Source organism: Balearica regulorum, chromosome 2, assembly GCF_011004875.1.
Source record: "Balearica regulorum gibbericeps isolate bBalReg1 chromosome 2, bBalReg1.pri, whole genome shotgun sequence".
NCBI lineage: Eukaryota > Metazoa > Chordata > Aves > Gruiformes > Gruidae > Balearica > Balearica regulorum.
In genome coordinates this window covers 40,698,216-40,718,368 of record NC_046185.1, presented here as the reverse complement: position 1 = coordinate 40,718,368, position 20,153 = coordinate 40,698,216, and the positions used below count along the sequence as shown (strand labels likewise).

Below are 20,153 nucleotides of genomic sequence, written 5' to 3'. Positions count from 1 at the left end.
TGGGATTTGGGAGTTTCTTTTTCTTTTCTGATGTGGAACTTCTTTGTAACTAAGGAAATGGTATTTAAAATGTCAATACAAAATGTTAACTTTTACATCATTTTAAATTGTGAATCTCCTAGTACTAAGCATGCTCACCTGGACTGTGAGATTGAAACAGCAACAAATAAAACACTTTGAGATTTGGAGTAGACATAAACAGTAGAGACAGGATGATTGAGCTACTGTGGATATAATCTTGTGATACTGGAAAACATTTACCAAATACGGCTTTTTGGGGAAGTTCTGAAATGAGACTGTCTTCATCAGAGTAAGTCAGCAAACTTAGAGATGAAAAGTCAGAAAAATAATAAAGTTGGTTTAGACTAGGTTTAACTTTCAGTGCCTTGATGGTACCTTATATATTTTAGTGTTAGAAGTCCATGGAATTGGAGAATTCTGCGTGTTTTTAAAAAATTTGTAGCAGGAAAGCCCTGAGTACCAGTTGAAACTAAAACAAAGCACTAGCGCAAGAAACAAATCAAAAAGATTTTTGATTGTGGATACAGTGCAACTTCACCTTGCAGAGGGGTGAGATGGCAAGGTAAGAAAAAGAGTATTGTATTGTTTGGCTAGTGGGGTCTGTTGAAAGTAATCCGAATAATATATTGATGAACTAAAAGTTTGTGAGCTCTGAACTGAAACCCAAGTATAGTATCTGTGCTGGCAGTGTTTCTTCTAATGCTTTAAGCTCTTATGCTGGTACGTTCTATCTGCAAGATACCCTGGCGAAATTGAAAAAATCTTGCTGCAAACCGTGGAAGAATTCAGAATGTTTTATTATGTAATAAAAATACATATGGATGGTATTGTGGAAGTATCACAGGACTTCGGTGGGACCTCCTTTCTAGGAACAGGAACAAAATCTCATGGGTTCAAGTCCTATGTTTAATCTGTTGAAATCTTAAGAAAAGGACAATGGCCTTAGATGCTTGAGCTATTAGAACATGATATATATTTCTACCTTTGGGGAAAACTTGCTCTTTTTTCATGAGGGCTCGCAGATAGGAGAGGTGATAAAGTTCTTGGTAAAGGCTCTCAATGAATTTCATCCTCTTTTCGTCAGCCTCATAATTCGATGCATGTTTGTCATTAAACTGTTGATTGTTACTTTTTTATTTAATATGTGCAGGCTTCATAAACATGCATGTTTAGCAAGTCTGGAATCTGATGGGAGAAAACTTTTAAAACAAAAATGCTGGGCTTTTCTTTTCCTGGGTATATAAGGAAGGGGTTAGGAAAATGATAGAGAAGTTATCTTGAAGTCTTACTAATATATTGGAACAAACACTGTATGCTAAAATACTGTCTAAAAAATACATTTGAAACCATTTTGCTGGTGGTTGCTATATTTTATATTTTGATGCATATATGAAGTAAAGCCCTTCAGTTGCTGCCCTTATTCATTTATACGAGAGGGGGCTTGGTGGTGGGCAGCAGAGGTCCCCAGCTTGCCTCCTGAGAGCCGGCTTTCCCCGGAGGTGGGCTAGACACATTGCAGACCCTTGCATTAGAACAGGGGCAAGAGGCTGCCCTGGGACAGGCGTGCATGGCAAGGCAGAGTGTGACTTACCACAAGAAGGCCAAGAGAACTGGCTATGACTAGTGTCTTTCTAAGGCTTCGTGAGGCTGGTAGGGAGTGACTGGAAAATATCCAGGTGCAGAAGAGAGGACATGATGGTGTGTACCACAAGTGTGGCACATAGTCATGGACATGAAGTGTATAAAGCTGAGTTTGAGGACTTTCTGGCACAGGCATGATGTAAAAAAACCCAAAACGTACACACGCAGTGGTGCAATATGCACTTATATCCACATTGCTCCCGTCTGTACTCAGCTCTGCTGCTATTGTACTTCCTTACAGTATTTATTGCCGTTTGGTCCTTTTGATTCATTACTAAAGTTATAAAGCATTTTGTACTGTCCTTACAAGCAACGAACTAAGGATCATAGGATGTCCATCAAACAGGTGGTATTTCTAAAGCTTGTCTTTACTTGATCTTTAGGTGCTGCAGAGCAGGAAGAAGAAATAAAAATTTCCTGGCCTGCTAGTCTTTGCTTCCTCTAGTGAAAAAAAAAAAAATTGCTGCTTTGCTCTCTGTTGTTGTTCTCCCTTCCTTAGATTAAAGTGCACTTTATTTGATGTAAAATATAAGAAGATAAAGTGTACTTTATCTGAATTCAAATAAAGCATACTTTATTAGAGATTGTGCAAATCAAAAAAGAGGTATCACTTTTGAATTTACATATACGACTTCTATTTTTGCTTTTTAATATTATGTATCAGTTATGTAAACATGTAAGATACATGTGTCTTACTACCTCACACCTTATATATTTACATATATAGCCTGTTAAATAAGTTTTCCTGTTAACTCTTTTCGGGGGTTAGAAGAGGTGGAGGGGAAAAATACCAGAAAAGAACACCCTTGCTGTTGTGGCATGTGGCGCTTTTGCTGCCAGTGCTGCTTGCAGCAGTGAAAGGACAGGCAGAACTTTTTTGGCTGTCTGCACTCAGAAGCAGCAGCGTTTGCACCAAGTATGCTGGTCTTTGATTTCCCCCTTAGTTATAAACCTGATGCCATTTGCTCTGTGTTACTGTGATTTAGATTTGATAACTGTAGAGAGGTACTGATAGAAGTAGATATGAGCTAATTAAGGTTCCTCTTAAAATGGTTTTCTTGACTTTAAGTCTTCTGTAGAGAAAAAAATATTTTAGGGGACGTGTATCGCTTTAATTACTATTGGCAGGCTGTAAGCACTTAATACACCAAGTCAGTCAGGACTGTTTTGTTGGGCTTTCTTTTACTGGGTAGGGGACAGGGTGTTAAGTAGAAATCATAGGTGGTACCAGAGCGCCATAACCTGTGACGATGGCAATATAGTGTGATGTAGGAATGGGTTACCCATCAAAGAGGGTGGATCTCAGTGTATTTGACAGTCAGTAGTTGAGTGGAGGGAATTCTGCTGGGGCAGGAAGGAAGCTGCATGTATAGGGCAGTACGCATCCCCTCTTCCCTCAGGACCTTGGATTTCAAATTGTGGCTGTGAAACATGCCCAGAGGAGGGAGGGTGTTTGCGTGTTACTATTATGGAGGAACTGCTTCACTTTCACAGTGGAGCTGCAGGGCTGTGGGGAGAACGGGGAGGCAAGACCAAGAGCAACAACTCAGCCTGTATGTATGCTAAGATGTTAGGTTACTCTTTATAAGGCTTACGTGTTTAATAATAGCAGTTTCAATATTACTGTTTTAGTTGGATATGTGAAGGTGTTTCCTTCCCTATTCCCCCTTTCCTGGAGAAGTTGAAGTATTGTACTAGGTTCTCAGGAAAGCATTTCATCTTGGCATGTTCTTTACTGCGTGACTTTCCTGTCTTGCCTGGAGATATGCAGCCACCACCTCGTTTTAGAGGGGTTGGAAAAGACTGGTGGTAAACCTCCTGGATGTTCTGTAATCCAAGGAATTCTCTAGTAAGCACTGGGTATCTTGATAGCTGTGCTTGGTTGTAACTTCACAGATGTAACTTCACAAAGAAAATACCACATTTTTAAATACAAGTCAGTATAGACTGCATAGCATAAACTCCACAAAACTTCTGCAGTAGTGCTCATGTTGGCGTGTTTCTGGCATGTCTGCTGCTTGATAATGGAGCGTACACAGAAGTGAGGTTTCCTTCAACCGTGGCTGTGCAGGAAAGGCAGGCTTGAGTTAAAGCACAAGCTGTCAATGTGAGCGATACGGCTTTTGCCAGTAAAATTCAGTACCTAATTGTCCCACCCTTTCTATGTGTCTCTACAGCTAGAGTTAGTAAAAACTTGACAAAATCAGAAGTCTTTGACCAGTCTACGCAGGGGTGATGGAGAGTGGAGAGTCAGGCTTGTGCTGACTACTGCTGTGTAGTATTTAGGACCTGCCTTGCTTGCATAAGGAGCAATCTTACACTGCTAAGTATCTATTACGAGGTAATCTGTAGCAAAAAAGTGTTAATGTTTGTCTTGTGGACCATCGCATTAGCAGTCATATACAATCAGTGTGGTAGCTATTGCGGTTTCTTACATGGAAAGCTGATCTGGAGCATGCACGCTTCATTATATAGTAGGGGTGGTAGTTGTCTGAGATTCTGATCGACATTGATGTTGATTCTGATCAAAGGTCAGGAACCAGAAGACCTCTCTTATGAGATAAGTTGGTTGTTTTGGAGCTGTGAACAAACTATCAGCGCTCATTGCACTGGCGGATATTCCATAGGCTTAGTAATATCTCACACTTTATGTGAGCACAAAACAGTGATGGGTCACAACAACCCCATGCAATGCCACAGGCTTGGGGCAGAGTGGCTGGAAAGCTGCCCAGTGGAAAAGGACCTGGAGGTGTTGGTCAAGAGCCAACTGAATATGAGCCAGCAGTGTGCCCAGGTGGCCAAGAAGGCCAACAGCATCCTGGCTTGTATCAGTGTGGCCAGCAGGACTAGGGAAGTGATCGTCCTCCTGTACTCAGCACTGGTGAGGCTGCACCTCGAGTGCTGTGTTCAGTGTTGGGCCCCTCACTACAAGAAAGACATTGAGGTGCTGGAGCGTGTCCAGAGAAGGGCAACGAAGCTGGTCGAGGGTCTGGAGCACAAGTCTGATGAGGAGCGGCTGAGGGAACTGGGGTGGTTTAGCCTGGAGAAGAGGAGGCTGAGGGGAGACCTTATTGCTCTCTACAACTCCCTGAAAGGAGGTTGTGGCCAGGGGGGTGTTGGTCTCTTCTCCCAAGAAACAAGTGATAGGATGAGAGGAAATGGCCTCAAGTTGTGCCAGGGGAGGTTTAGATTGGATATTAGGAAAAATTTCTTCACCGAAAGGCTTATCAAGCACTGGAACAGGCTGCCAGGGAAGTGGTTGAGTCACCATCCCTGGAGGTATTGAAAAGACGTGTAGATGTGGCGCTTAGGGACATGGTTTAGTGGTGGGTTTGGTAGTGCTAGGTTAATGGTTGGACCCAATGATCTTAAAGGTCTTTTCCAACCTAAATGATTCTATGATTCTATATGATTGCTACAAAATATAATGGGATGCTTGCTTTTTGGATGGCCACATTGGTGTCATTCATCTTTTGTAACCTGTATTACTCCACAGAGTACATGACCAGAAAATAAATAATAGTGATACTGTAGCTATGCTGAGACTCAAGGAGCTCTGTATTTTGTATAGAATGTTTTTATTCTTCCACACACAGTAATTGGGTGATATTTTCAGCTCCCCCAAATCAGCAATGAGTGTACTTATGCAGTGGTGGCTGAGGGCATTAAGATTGGTTTTAATCACTTCCATCCCATGTTAGGATGCTGCCAGCATCAAAATAAGTTGTTTTGATTCAGAGTTTTTCTGAAAACTTTGGATTAGCAAGTTTTAACTTTTTAGTTGTTGCACCTGTTCAAAAATGTCTCCATTAGTAGTAACAGAGCAGGAAGACTTGCTTCAGAAATGGTATTGTGGCAGCACTTCACTAAAACATGAACTTTTTTCATACAAAATAGTTTTTCATTGTCAAGCTATATCTTGCTAAGAAGGTATTAATAGAACTTTTGTTTTCCATACATTTTCATCTGTGTTTTGTAGAAGTATGGCAAGACATTTAGTAAACTACAAGATTCCTTTGGAGTCTCTTTGCAAAATAGTCTTCATTCACATCTGGTGTAATGCCTTTCCCTTTATTGCAGAAAAGATCAGTGACACCACTTGTTGGTTTATAAATGCAAGTTGGCCCTTTACAACGGCAATGTTTTTAAAGGCTTTTCTGAAGTATTGAGATAGGAGATGATTCTAAACAGTATCACATTGCCCAAAATATTTTAAGGTAATATTTTCATATATTAAAGTGAAAAAAACATACATCTTCAGTTCAAGGCCGTAGTTTCACAGAAAAGGGAAGGGATCATCACTGACAATAAAGGAGGAGAAACTGATTGGTAAAACAGATTTTGGAAAGAATTATGGGTGCAAGCATAGTTTTGAGGATGTTTCTCGGCTTTAGTTACTATACAGCTGTACTGTTGTTGAATATAGGTACTGGTTGCAATTTCAGAGGTGGTGTTGATGCCTTTTTACTCTGGAGTTTTTACTGATATGTGAGCTTTGCAGACAGACAATGTCTGCGAAGTATTTATATTGGTCTAGAAAAGCCGAAGCGTGCTTCAGATGGAGGGAGCACCAAGGCAGGCCTAATGCTGTGAAAGCGTTGACAAGACAAGTTGAGAATTGCAGGGACAAAGCAATGCATAGAGACATGACACCAAAAGGTTCCAAATGATTTGTTTGGAGGATTGTCAAGATGAGTAGTTTGTCCTAAATAATCCAGAGGGATGATGAATCCTTTCATTAACCTTTTGAAGAATTGTGGAGCAATTTCTACGTTTGATGGCTTTTAACACCTTGGGGACTGTGCTATCAGGAAGGATACAAATTCAAAACCGAGTGATCTCTCTGGCACTAGGTAGAGCTGATTCCAGAAGCAATACTATAAGTCTGTCTTCTGTTTTAAAAGAACTTTCATTGGTCACAGGTTGCTGTTTTAACTGTTCCAAAGTGAAGGTGATAATTTACAAGGGCTGCAATTGCTGCAAATGAGAATATTCAGTAATGATTTACCTAATGTGAAATTATCCATTGTATAGATGTCAAATTGGAGAGCTTTGCGGTTTTGAGCCAGTGGGAACTGACTGAGCGCTTGCTCTACTGTTATACAACGTAGTTGTTAAACCAAAGTTCAAGAAAATTTAAATAAAGTGTGGTTACAGTAGATCTTTTCTTAAAATATGTAAAAGACCAGGGAGTCTGGAAATACCTGTGAGGGAAATGAAAGTAGTCCTGGTAAAAAGGAGTGGTTTTGTTTCTTTTGTTTGGTGCTAATGTTTAAATTTCACAAAGTTAGCTGAGTCATGTTGCATGCTTTGCTGCTCTTGCTTCATACTTCTTAAAGCTCAATATTGGCTCAAGTTGCTGCTCAGCTAGGGAAGCGACAACACTCAGCTACTTTCAGTGCTTAAGTACAGTTGATTGTGGTTCAATCCTTGTTTAAGCAACAGAAAGATTCTCCTCCTTAACCTCCCTCTCTGCCACTAACCCTTGCTGGGTTAATCCTACATCCTGTCCATCTTGCTACTTCACATAACAGGCCTGGTTTGAGGCATCTATCTGTGCTTTGGGCGACAGAGAATGAGCTTAGCTCTAAACATGTCAGCAGCTGTGAAATGCAGGCAGCTTCATTTTTAATTTTTCCAATCTTGGTGATAGATGTTCGGAAGTTTAAAAATAAGTTTGAATTCCAGAAAAGTCAGACTTTTGCACTCCAGAAACAATTTCTCAAATAGTGTTTTCATTTATAATTTGCTCAGATATTGTTGGCAAGAGCATATTACCATCCTGGGTAACCTGTTGAGCTGCAAATTATTTTAACTCCTCAGAGTTCCTGAAGAATCTCTGGTTTGCTCTAATAAGCTGTGATCTTTAGGAGTGTCCCGCATTGTGATATTGCATGTTAATAGCATTGATTAACTGTCAGGCAGTGGGAATTGATCAGAAAATGTCCGTTGTAAAATTAAATGGTATTACTGAAGACTGTACCATGCTGCTGGTTAGGGAGGTGACTAGCCCCAGTAGTTGGTGGTAGGAGTATTAATGCGAGCTCCAGGTTTTTTCGCATGATTAAAACAGGCCATCTGTTCTTTGTTAAATGTTTACAAAAACAGCTTTTCTCTAAAAGATTTAAAGAGATGTGGGTCTAGTAAACACACCAATATTTTTGAGCACCTTTTTCACCTTATTTCAAATAATACAAAAAATAATTCTGCTGCAATATGAAATAGGATGAATACCTATTTGTGTTTAATCTTCACTGGTTTCTTTCCTGTGGAAGATTAAATTCTGTACCAACATACTAAATTATGGCTTTGTTATAAGCAGCAGGAGAGGCGATTTCTGGGAAGTACACAGCTAAATTTTTCAATCTTTTGGTAAAAACTTGTAATATACATATTTTTTAAATGGGGTTCTTTCATTTGAAATTGTGACCCTGTAACTAGAGTTAATCCTTTGTAGATTTAAAGAAGTAGAACTATTTGAAATAATTCCCTGTGGTAGGCTTAATCTAACATTTACTAGTGAAAGCCTGTTCTTCCTTTTCTCCCTTCTCAAGAGCAGACAACTGGTTTGGGGTAAGAAAATGCATCTTTCAAGCTGCTTCTATCTCCTTTTCTCACTAGATTTCTGCTGCTCCTACACAGCTTCACACTAGGGAGCAATGTGGGGTTGTCAGTTAGGGATAAACCGTTTTAGCATATTGCAAAAGTGTAGGCACAGACTTCTTAGAAAAATAAAGTTCATCACACCCATTTCTTTGAGAGAGTGCTACAATTTAAAAGATCACGTATAAGTGAATTACAAAGTGTGCCAAAATGCAAAGGGAGTGGCATGTGACAAAAGTAATGTATTTTCAAGTAATAGGAAATATAACCAAAGCATAATTAGGGCAGAGCTGGCTTTTTGTAGCTTAATGTTTTGGGGATTGTGAATGATACGAAACAAAACCATAGTATGTGCATTGTATGCTTGGCAATGCACATAATGTGGTACTGTAAATAAAAGGCAGTAAGTTGGTTTTTTGGTAATTTTTTCATGCATAACATTTAAGTCTAATGTATAGTCTTAAGTGGTTTTACAGCCTGAGAATGACTCTTGTGGATAAGCTTTGTGAGGTAGTAAGAATCTGAATTTTCATAGGATGACGTCTTCCGTAGTGCGTAACCGAGTACTACAGTGTGGAAACAACTCCTGCCATTCTCAGTGCCTTACCTTCTGGCCAGACCTCACACTACAGCTACAAATGTCAAATCATGAAGGGCTGACATTGCTGTCGTGGAGACTTGGAAAGCTATCTGCCTTACCTTATGTTCAGATCTGCTTATGACTGTGCTGAAAGTTGTTGTTTAGATTTCTAAAACAAACAAGCAAACAAACAAAAAAAACCCCAACCTACAAGTCTTGGAAGAGAGATAAGGATTATTTTTTTTAATTAGATTAAAAAGGTAATGAGAATACTCAAGCATGTATAAAATTTCATATTGATTTCAGTGACATGGTCATATCACTAATGAAGGTGCAAACTTGGAAATTTTATAGAATTAAATTTACATGGCATTACTGGATTTCTTGTGGGTTTTAGTATTTGTTGGCTTGGCTGTATCAGATGCTTAAGAGAAAGAAAAAGAAATTAAACTACCAATTCTGATTTGTTCTAGAAAGTTGTGCCTTATACATAAGCTGTTAGATAGTTGTAAAAGTCTCTCTTAATATGGCAAACAAATACTGTAGTGCCAAACACAAGGAACTTGCTCAATACCAATTTTATAAATAATGGAAAGCAAAACTTAGATTTCTTGTTTGTTAAACACAGCAAGTGAACAGTATTTAAAAAGAGGACTGAGTATTGTAGTGAATAGCTCGGTGAAGACATTGATGAAACTTGCACTTGAGGTCTGAAAAACATGGGATGTATGAGATGTGAAATGGAAGATAATATAGAAATATATTGACTACCTTGGGAAAATGTAGGTTAAAAGTATTGCTTTGAAAACTGACGGATAAGAAGTACTTACCGGTGATACATTGTAATATTCCTGTCTTTTCCTACCTAAAAATAAGTGTTAGACAGTACAGGTATGTAACAGTCTGAGGTACAGAGAAGACAGTTTTGTTCTTTGTCACAGAACAATCATTCAGTTCAGTTCTGTCAACCAAATTCCAAACCAATTAAAAGATTTTAAAATCTCTCTATTTTATGTAATGCATAATTGGACTGCAGAACTCATTGGCACCACTGACTTCCTGGGATCAGTGTTTTCTGTACAGATATCCAGTCTTTGAACTTTCCAGCATGAAGATACGTGTTGTGTTGACTACAGATTTCCAGAAGAGGTGTTGGTTCATACTTCAGGATGCCTAACATGAAATTGCCTTGAGGTGGGGCTGACTAATGCGGTGCTAATGCAATGAGTGCATCAGGTTTGCATTAGAGCTGAGTTTCCACTGTAACTGAGACCCTGTTGCACTAAAAAGTACCTTAATAAACAGGTGGAGGACAGAAACATGCAGAAGTCACCGTGGAAGTTCTTAGTTAAGCCAAGTAGACCCAGATCTTAAGTCAGTCATTCAGGCCTTCTCTCTTGTCTGTGAGTCTCTTCCATAAAGAACTGTAGTATCTAGCTTGTACCCCTCCCAAACAGCAATAAAGATTTGTCTTAACTTCTTGACAGCCTTGCTTCTGCTGCTGCTTGGGTAGCTTCTGAGTATTTGAGTGTATATAGGGCACAGAGGTTTTTTGCTACTGTGAAGAAATGCTGAAAATAGTTAGGGCTGCACTGATTCAGTTTGTTTACATTGAGAAAACTGTTATTAATATATTTTGAAAGATACATATGCATTCACTTTCTCATGTAATGATATTAATAATTTTATTTCCTAAATGTTAAGTGCATTGTTTTTTTAAAAAGATCCAGGTGGCTGAAGTATATGTCTGTGTGTGCCCATCAGTTCTCCTTATGCTCAGGGACTGGATTTGTAGTCATTTATTTGCACGCTTGCCACTCCTAAGTAAATGCAGTTAGAATAAAAAGCGGAGAAAAGGAAACGTGAATAATGCTACAGACAGTTACACAGTCACTGCTATTCCTGGAAGTAAAATTCTGGTTTGCTATAAACCTTTCTTCTCCCCAATTCAATGGATCAAACACCTCAAATGGCTAGACTTTGTGACCACGGCTAACAGGGAACTCTTCCCCCTAGAATCACGCTGACTTAATTTTTAGGGAAAAGGAAGAGAAACAGAGGGAGAAAGAGGATAGGAAAATGGTCTGATCGAATATGCAGTTGCAAGAAAGGCATCAGTGTGGTGTCATGCTATTACTTTTCGTCTTGAAAAGTGCTGTCGTCCTGCATTTATAACCAGGCGGGCAGTGAGGAAGCAGGTTAGAGCTTTGAAATGCTGCAAAGTCATGGTAGGGCTTAGACATTTTTTTCATTGCAGACTCACAGATCTTTGTGTAGAACAGAACCATTCAGAGGAAGAGACTTACAAATATATCCAATATGTTTAGTCCAGGCACTTGGCATTTGTGTAATTATACATAGGTTTTCCTGTACTTTAAGTCTGGTGTAAACCTGATACACTATACAGACTTTGAAATAGGATGCTTTTGCAGGTTCAGAAACACTTAAGATAGTTCTCTGTCCAGTCTGTAGCAGGAACAAATCTATTTCAATTACAGGTAGGGAGCTGTGGATCTTTGACATAAAATGTGATGGTATATTACATTTTAAAGTGGCTTAATCCTTCACCTGCTGATCAAAATACCTGCTGTGACAGCTGTACCAATGTATATTGCGCAGATTAATTTTATATAAATACAGACTGTGAATATACTTTATTTTCCTTTTGCATGTCTAGAAACAAACTTTAACATTTTTTTTTCCCAGGGGACCAAATTCCGGTGCAACTGAATCATTTGTAACAAGTTATTCATTCTAACAGCTATTTTTAAATATCTGAAATAAAAATTGCTTTCCTTTCACATCTAAATGTTGAAGACCCTAAATATTGTTTATACTTTCACTTTATGTACAATCTCTAGAATAATTTTACCTGTGCTATATCAAGAATTTCTGGTCATTTTGCTACTGTTTTAACTGCAGAAAGCTTTGGGGTTTACTGTGTAATATTTCAGATATGCTGCTAGGTTAGTCTGCTTTGTATTTTCTCCCTCTGTTGCCTTTTGCTCCAAAAGAGCAAAGTTTTAGAAATCAAAGTTGCAAATCTACAATTTTGTTTCTATTTGTCTCTCTCAGCATTCTCCGTCAGAACCCTTTTTAGAGAAACCAGTGCTGGATATGACTCAGGTTAGTGGACCGAATACCCAGCTAGTGAAAAGTGATGATTATCTGCCATCAATTGAGCCGCAGCCACAGCAAAAGAAAAAGAAAAAGAAAAACAATCACATTGCTGCAGAAGGTCCCAGTAAAGGTTTTGGTAAAGAAGACTTTCCTGGGGGACTTGACAGCCAGAATCTAAGCAGGAACTCAGTGGATTGCTCCCAAGAAGAGAAGAAGAAAAAGAAAAAGCCCAAGGCAAAAAAAGAACCGAAGGATCCTAAAGAACCCAAGGAAAAGAAGGAACCCAAGACCCCCAAAGTCCCTAAGACCCCTAAAGAGCCAAAGGAAAAGAAAGCAAAAAGTACCACGCCAAAACCCAAGACCAGCAAAAAGGCTAGGTAAGTCAGGAAACTTCTATACGTGATCAGAGAAAAACAGTGTGTTTGTGGGATTTTTAGAGCATCTGTGCTCAATGGCGTGGGTGGAGAGGAAATATCGTTTTGTCGTTCGCCTTCTACCATCTACAACATCATGTTTTTGAGGAACTCGGGCACATTTCTCTTGTTTGGCTTTCCTGTTTATGGTTTCACTGTTATTTTAAACAAGCTGGAAAGGCAGAAGGTTAATTTTTCTTTTCAAGACATAAAAATTTCTGGATGTGTTAGATTTCAAAACTAACTCTTTCTCTTCTAATGCTGATCTTTCCTCGTGTTTGCTTTGTGTATTAAGAAATTGCTTCAACGTTAATGTAGGTTTTACCCAACCCAGAGATGAGGGCTTAGAGTAAAAACGTTTGAAGCAACTTAGGTACTTAGTGTTGTGTTACAAGTTGTACAACCCTTACAGATGGTATTTTACACTGACACAACCCATGGGCTATAAGTTCTTCTGTTAAAAAGGTATTTTTATATGGATACTGATGTATCCTCACTGTAGGGATTATATCCTCTTTGCTGTTTCATATAAAGACAATTTTCCTAGCAGAAGAATCTTTCTGGATAGACCATATGCTTCAACCCTGTTTCTTAACTGTTTTCACTCAGTGTCGTGTCCCTTTATCAGGATAGGCTGAAAATGCTAGAGAGTAGTATGAGAAAGAACAAACTGCCGTTACACATGAATAAATACGTCATAGATAATATCACAGATTCTTTCCTTACCCTTCAGCTCCCTAAACACCATGATTATAAATGCCTACTTGAAAGAAAACTGAGAGGAAAAAGACATTAAAGCTCAATTTTTTTTTTCATTTGTACCTAGAATTTCTTACAACTGTTCTGAATTTGTTCCAAACATCTGAATCTGTTTTTCAAGATGTGGCTAGCGTTATAAAATATAACTTCCAGATGGAAGCACAGCCAGACTTGGTTAATCCAAATCAGTTTGCAAAATCCATTTGTATTAGGGTTTTAAAACTGCAGTTAATGAATCAGCTTTGCATATATTGTACAAGACTGACTATTGGTTAGGTTTGATACAGCTATATGGCTAAATGAGGGATGGACAGTAAGATGTTACTGTTCCTTCTGGCAAGAAAAGTTTCTATGTTAGAAGAGACAGTGTTTCCTGAAGAATTTATAAACACTGGTTTGTAAGATCAAATGTTGTCCTGAACAGGTTGTATTAACTGTTCAGTAAATTACAGTTGATTAGCCTATCCTATTGCAGAAGTTACTTCGGCTATGTTCCTGTCCTAAGGATGGGGTTTACGTACGTACCAATTCACAGCTTATGAGTTTTTGAAAGCAAAATACTGTATCAGCCAAAATAACTTTTTTGTTCCATTTCCCTATACTCATAGGTTTAAAGGCTGACCAGACCATATTGCATGGTATTGTGCATCTCCCACTGCTTTTTGCCACCAAGAAGTAAAAAAGTTTTTACTGCAGGACTTCTCAATTAGTGCAGTTTTACAAGGTCTTGACTACAATGAAGCTTTGTGTAATAAGCAATGGTTAGAAGGAGTCTGCCTCAAAAACGTGCATGGGTTCCTGTGGCTGTTCTGGGCATCAGACCTCAGAGCTGGTCTGTCCCTTCCACTCAATCTTAGTATCTCTTTGTGTGTCTTCTCTAAATCTTGGGACGTGCCATGCAGATGAAAGGAGCAGGGTTTCCTTTGCAGGAACAAATCACTGCTTTCTTAATTGTATTTGTAGGAGACTCTTTATCTTCTTTCCCATGCAATGACTCTTGTCCCTGGGTGGCTAGATGACGATTCTAGTAAGTACTAAGCTCTGTCGTTTTACCTGCGAGAATGTGTTTGGAGCAGCATTGAGAGCTTCTGCTGTTCTTCATGCTTACTCATGGGTGCAGAGAAAGTCCTACTTTTCCCATAATAGGCTTGTGTCTCTGTTACCAAATGCTCTTTTGAAAACAAGGTTGTTCTCATTTTGTGGTCTTGTCAGCCTCAGTATCAAACTTCTTCAGAGAACTCTGAGACTGTGTTGGGATGCTGTGCTACCAAAGAATTTTAAATCGGTGAAAGAAATTTGCTTATTTTGGCAATATCACAGACTAGGGAACCTGTCCAGTGACAGATCATTGAATCAAGTTTTTAAATAAATCGACAGTCCAAACGTCTAAATAGTCTGAGCCACAGTATTTCAGCAGCGCTAACTCCAGAAAGGAAATAATACAGTAGCTGAGGTGAGTGAGATTAATGCCAGTTGATCTAGATTATGGTATGATTATGTAGAAGTATAATATTTTGATAAAGTTTAGTGTCTGGCATGTGTTTACTACTAGTGCTTATATTGCTCAGTATTTTGCTTTTAAGTGTTGAAAGGAGTAGTGTGACTTTAAGATTTCTAAATGCTGTGCAAAACTACCAGTTTTCATTCCTGGATAAGCTGATTAGTTTTAATAGAAGAGTTTTGTACTCCTGTAAAATTCAGGTAAATAAAGTCAGACATATTAAATGTACTTATTGAAGAGCAACAGTTTTTTGGATAGAGCATAACAAGTCCTTGATAGTTAGTTTTGACACAGACTGTATTACAGTATAAACATAGATAAAAATCTGGTATTTAAGTATCTTAACCATTTTGTAATTGAATATAGCTCATAATTTAATCCTGTTATTTCAGTTCCAATTTTGACTAACAGTATAATCCTTTTATTAAACAAATAACAACAAAAAAATGAGAGAGAAACTTTATCCTTCACATCTCTTCTAACTTCGGTGTAAGTTGTGACAAAATGAGCAGCCTGCCTCACTGAGATGTACCTTCATGTGAGTGACAACAGTCAGACTGGAGAATGGAAGAAGCTGATTAATTTCATGCTTGTTTGAATTGCGTGTCCAATGGCATCTTAAAAACACCCAAACAGGCTGCTAGTATGTTATACTGCATATGTAGTGATTTTGAAAGAAAGATCACATGTTAATATTGTACTATTACACTTGTGACAGATATTAGCCCAATCCTGCCAAATACAGAAAGTCAAATCTATTGTGGACCAAACTAGTCGGGTTCAAAAGAAAAATGCAAGTATACCTAGGATCACAAATGAAGGCTTTTAATTAATTTGTTTGAGTGTCAAGTATTATGTGGGCTCTTAATGTTACAGAGACAGCTTCAGGCACGTGCAAAGCAGGCAGATTTTTCCGAAAGTAGATGGACAGGGAAAGGCAAGTACTCCTACTGAATTGCAAAGTCATGGCTCAGATGTCTGTTCCTCCTGTGCCTGTCCCTGGAGGAGATGAGGACCACCTGTTTGAGAAGATCACGCTGCAGCACAGCTGATATCTCTCCCGCTGCTTCCTATGAAACCCTAGAGAGTGGCCACCAATTATGGTGGGAGAAGCAGTAACTACTTGTGAGGGCCCAATGGCAGCTCCTTGCAGGAGCTCATCCTTTCTCCTATCTCCTCGAAGCAGTGTGCTGTGCTTCGCAGGGCTGCTCTTATCTGCTTCCTCCCCTCCCTGTGACAGGGGAAACTGTTGGTCCTTCCCACACACATGGCAGCAGCCTGGGATGCAGAGTGGGGTGAGTGAGTTGCTGTTTGCAAGAGGAGTGCTAAGCACGAGTGTAATTACCTCTTTTAGAGGGAGATAGACTTTTTTGGCGCACAGATTCGCTGTTTGTTGTATCGGAAAGGGGATGGCTCCTGGCCGCAGAAGCGGGAAGAGGCTGCTGTGCGGGGGAGCGGTGGGGGCAGCAGGATGAAGCACTCTGGGGAGCTGGAGGACAGGAAGAGAGGTCCTGAGGCGGAGGTGGTAGTTTCCACACCCAAGCTCGGATCATACTGAGCAAGGCAGGAAGGGGGGTGCCCGTGAGAGGGAACAGGAAATCATGCGAGATTTCCATGTGTGTGTCCACTGAGGCTGTTCCTGTTCACACCTGTCCTCATCTCCCTTTTGAACCAGCCCAGCTGCCAGATATTTACCTTTGCTGCAGGCAGGCCTTGTGGGCTTCCCTGTTACCAAAGCCTACTTTTTTGTAATTTGGCTGAGTTCTCAGGCTGGAAAAATGCTTGTTGTCCTATTGTTTTTCCTACTTTTGTGACATATTTAAAACTGATTTAAAAAAAAAGGTTTTGATTACACTAGACACTTAAAATAATTGTTTTCCTCTCGTAAGGCAGTACAGAAAGTGTGGCAGCTCTAACACTTTGAGAGGGTGGGATTATTTTTGTTGTTTATGGTTTTGATGCTCCACAGTGGATGTGTAACATTCTTTTAAGCCTCGTTGCGATCACAAATTTGTCACAGGACAGTGTTCCCAAATGATAAATACAGATCAATAGTCTGTTTGACTTATTTTAAATGTTACAGAAAAAAGCATCATCCAATTCCTCATGGCCATCATAAATTACACTAATAAACAGATCTGTCAGTTACCCAGATCAGATGAAGTAGTTGCACAATGTAAACATACGGGCTAATTACTTCCCCTCTTAACCTTGCAAAGCATGCCATGCTTTTTGGGGTGTTTTTGAGTCAGATGGTTTGGCCCTGGTAAGTTCCTGGAGTTTGGCCTAACTCTGTAGGTGGCTGCTTAACTAACTGACACAAAACGCTTGGTCAGAGTTTGGATGCTTGTTCTCAAATTGTAATTCAAGCTTTCTGTTCAGTTATCCTACTTACTGTTTTCCTTTTCAGCCCCTGTTTTCCTTCATGTTGTTCGCTTGTCTGACCTTCTGCAGGTTGTCTTTTTACTGATCCTCTTCGGTCAGTATGCTATGCAGTCCTCGGGGATAAGAGGATGAAACCAGAAAGTGCTATTGGACAGTGAGATTGTAAGACATCTAAGCTGAAATGTCTGTGTTTTGTATCACTTGAATAGAAGGACTAGTTTTAGCTGACGGTTTTAAAATATTTTTAGTGGTTTTTGTGTGTGGCAAATACTACTCTAGTTTCTCCCAGATTTTCTTGTTTTGGGACTGGACACTATCCTGTCTCTAGCAGGACTTGGCTAAATTTTGTATTCATGCATGCGTAAAAACAAATATGAGAGAGAGTTGTCTAAGTGTGTATATTACAGTTCACCTTGCTTGTTGCCAGATTTCGAAAGTACTATAAGATGTCCATGCAAAATTAAGCATTGACACGCAGCCCCTAACGGTAATGACAAAGAGTCTAAGAACAGGTTTTTACCTGCCTGTACTTACATGTGGAAAAGTAATTCTGGTTCCTGAATGGCATGAGCATAATCTACTGGAAAGTGGAAAGGCTGAGTCAAAAGTAGGTACGTTTAATTGTCAGGAACAGATCGCACTGGCTCTGTGGGAAGATGGAGAGGAACAGTGGCTGACAGTTGGAGGAAGCCGATGCTCGCACTGGCCAGGTGAAGCTCCGGGGTGCATGATGCCCTGGGAAGTAGTGCCTCGCCTTGCTCAAGGGGATGGTGCTGTTCTTCTATGGGTTATTTGTACTTCACCTTCCTTTCTTTCCTTGAAACTGTAGCTGTGTATTTTAAAAGAGCAATTCTTCTGCTGAATTTAGAACTTAAAATTCCTGGTAGGGCTGTACACGGGCTTTGTTCTCTCCAACTTAGTGGCTCTTTCATGTGTCCAGTTTTAACTGGCCTGGCAAGGGGAAAGATTTGAAAGTGTGTCCGAATTGCTTCATCTGCCTTTCCGTTACCGAGAGTCGCTCAGTACGCTGAGGCAGGGCTCGGGGGTATATGTGGGTCATTAAATACTCATAGCTTGGAGTCCCTGCCGCTGCGAGCAAGGACAGGTCTAACGCAGACGCTAGGAAGAAACCTTTGTCGGGGTGGACCTGCCGCCAGCGCCGGAGTCCCTGGCGGGGCCTTTGTCTGGGCCATGCCGAGCGGCGAGCTCTGGGGAGCGCAGTGGCGGGTCGGTCCGCCCGGGGCAGGCAGGCCCTTGTTAGCGCTTCCCGGCCTTTCAGCAGATTGATATTTTATCAAACCTAGGCCACGCTATTCTTCCCGACTTTAAGCCTGTTATTCATAGGCGGCGGTGCACCCGGGGCACGGTAACGACTACTAAACTTAATTGCGCGCCTTGCTCTGATTTATGGGGGTCAGGGGCGAAAAGCGCCATCCTGTCAGCTCGCTTCACCTGGCGGCTGTCCAGCTCCCCTGACAGCCTTACCTTTGATTTAAACAAATTCAGGAGATACGTAAAGTGTTTTTAGGTTTGGGGGTTGGTATTTTGGGTTTTGTTGCTTTTTGGTTTTGGGGTTTTGTTTTTTTTTTTTTTTTTTTGGAAGCGGTTTCGCGGTGATTTGATAAAAGGAGGTGGTGGTCGGGGGTGTGGGGGGGGTGTGGGGGAGAACGGGGGGGGGGGGGGGCACAGGACGCGGCCGCGCAGGTGCCGGGAGCGCCCGGGCGCTGATTGAGGGAAGCAGATGGCTGCAGTCGGTGGCCGCCAGCCAGCGGAGCAGGTGCTGGTCACGTGGCCGCGGGTTGCCGGGGCGACGCGAGCGCTCTCGGCGCGCGGATGAAAGGCAAGGGGCCCCGCTTCAGCTGCGGCTTTGTGCCATTGGTGGCAGCTAGAGCGGAAACAAACGCTGGGAGGGGAGCCGCTGCCCGCGCGCCGCCCGCGCGCCCGAGGGAGGCCGGCCGGCCGGCCGGTGGGTATGGCGGGCTGCGCTCGGCCCTGCTCCTCCTCCGCCTTCATACGGGTCTGGCTTGTGTCCGCGCTCCTTCCGCCGTGGCAAACACTTCTTCTCCCTCTCCCCCCCCCCCTTTTTTTTTTTTTAAATTCTCACAGTTTGAGGTGTTTGGGGGTTTTTTTTTGTGTTTTTTGTGTTTTGGGGGTTTTTTTTTTGAGAGGAAAGCTATGTTGTGCCCTGTAATTTCACGATAATACACCTTCGTTTTCAAAACTCTCCCAGTCTTTTCACTTGTAGAACTTAATTATTTTTAAGTCAACATTAGTTTAAACACAGGCTGCAAAAAGAGGATAACACCACAACCGAGTTGTCCCAGTCCTGAAGCGACATATAACCATATTTGGGAATTTTAAATTACAGCTCCAAAATACACCTCCTGTGGGCCGATGTGCTGATCAAAATGAACAACCTTAAAGCTGATGTTTTATGAGAAGTTACAAGGCTGGGGATTATGAAGGAAAAACAAACCCCAGGCAGGGTCCCAGGTATGAAATAAAAGTGTCGAGGGTAGAGAAGTCATATATAAATGCCCAACATACAGCAAGTGCAGGTCACCAAACAGTATGTTGGGTACCAGTGCGTAATTCTGCTCTTAAACATCTCAGCAACTTCTAAAAGCAGCCTGTCAAAGTGGTAAAGCCCCGGGAGGGTTGACCACAGAGGGGAAAAAAGACTAGTGAAAACCCATGCGAGACTCAAAGGCTAAATGTGCTTAAAATTACCAACTTGTACTATCGATTCTTCTTTGTTGCCATTTAAAGATTTCACCCCCGTGATGCTGAAGATTGTCTCGGTGCGTGATTTGGTGATGATGTATTTAAAGTTGGATTTTGGTATGTGTGTCCTCACCCATTTCAAGCGTCTGAGTGCGGTTGGAGAGATGTGGTCCCAGCTCCTCAGGTAGCAAATGTTTTCATGGCGGAGAAGGGGGAGAAACAACCCCCAAAACCTTTCTCTGCTACCAGTGGATACAGCTTTCTAGTATTGTGTAGATACTGAGATACCAGCTGGGTGGTTTTTTTCCTCTCACACAAGCTGCGGTTGCATGCATTGAATCTGTATGGGTGCCCTCGGCTGACACAAAAGCACCGAAATAGCAGGGGTGCTGCAAGAAAATGAATT

General features: G+C 40.9%; 1 protein-coding gene across 8 annotated transcripts in view; it reads left to right on the top strand.

Moving 5' to 3' along the window:
- The window catches only part of CHD7 (chromodomain helicase DNA binding protein 7), a 132,911-nt gene that overhangs the window by 61,454 nt on the left and 51,304 nt on the right, over positions 1–20,153 (top strand). For all 8 annotated transcript variants that reach the window (XM_075744025.1, XM_075744023.1, XM_075744022.1 and 5 more), the window contains one exon: positions 11,921–12,342. In XM_075744025.1, the coding sequence (XP_075600140.1) occupies positions 11,921–12,342 (422 nt within the window). The remainder of the gene's footprint in view (positions 1–11,920; positions 12,343–20,153) is intronic.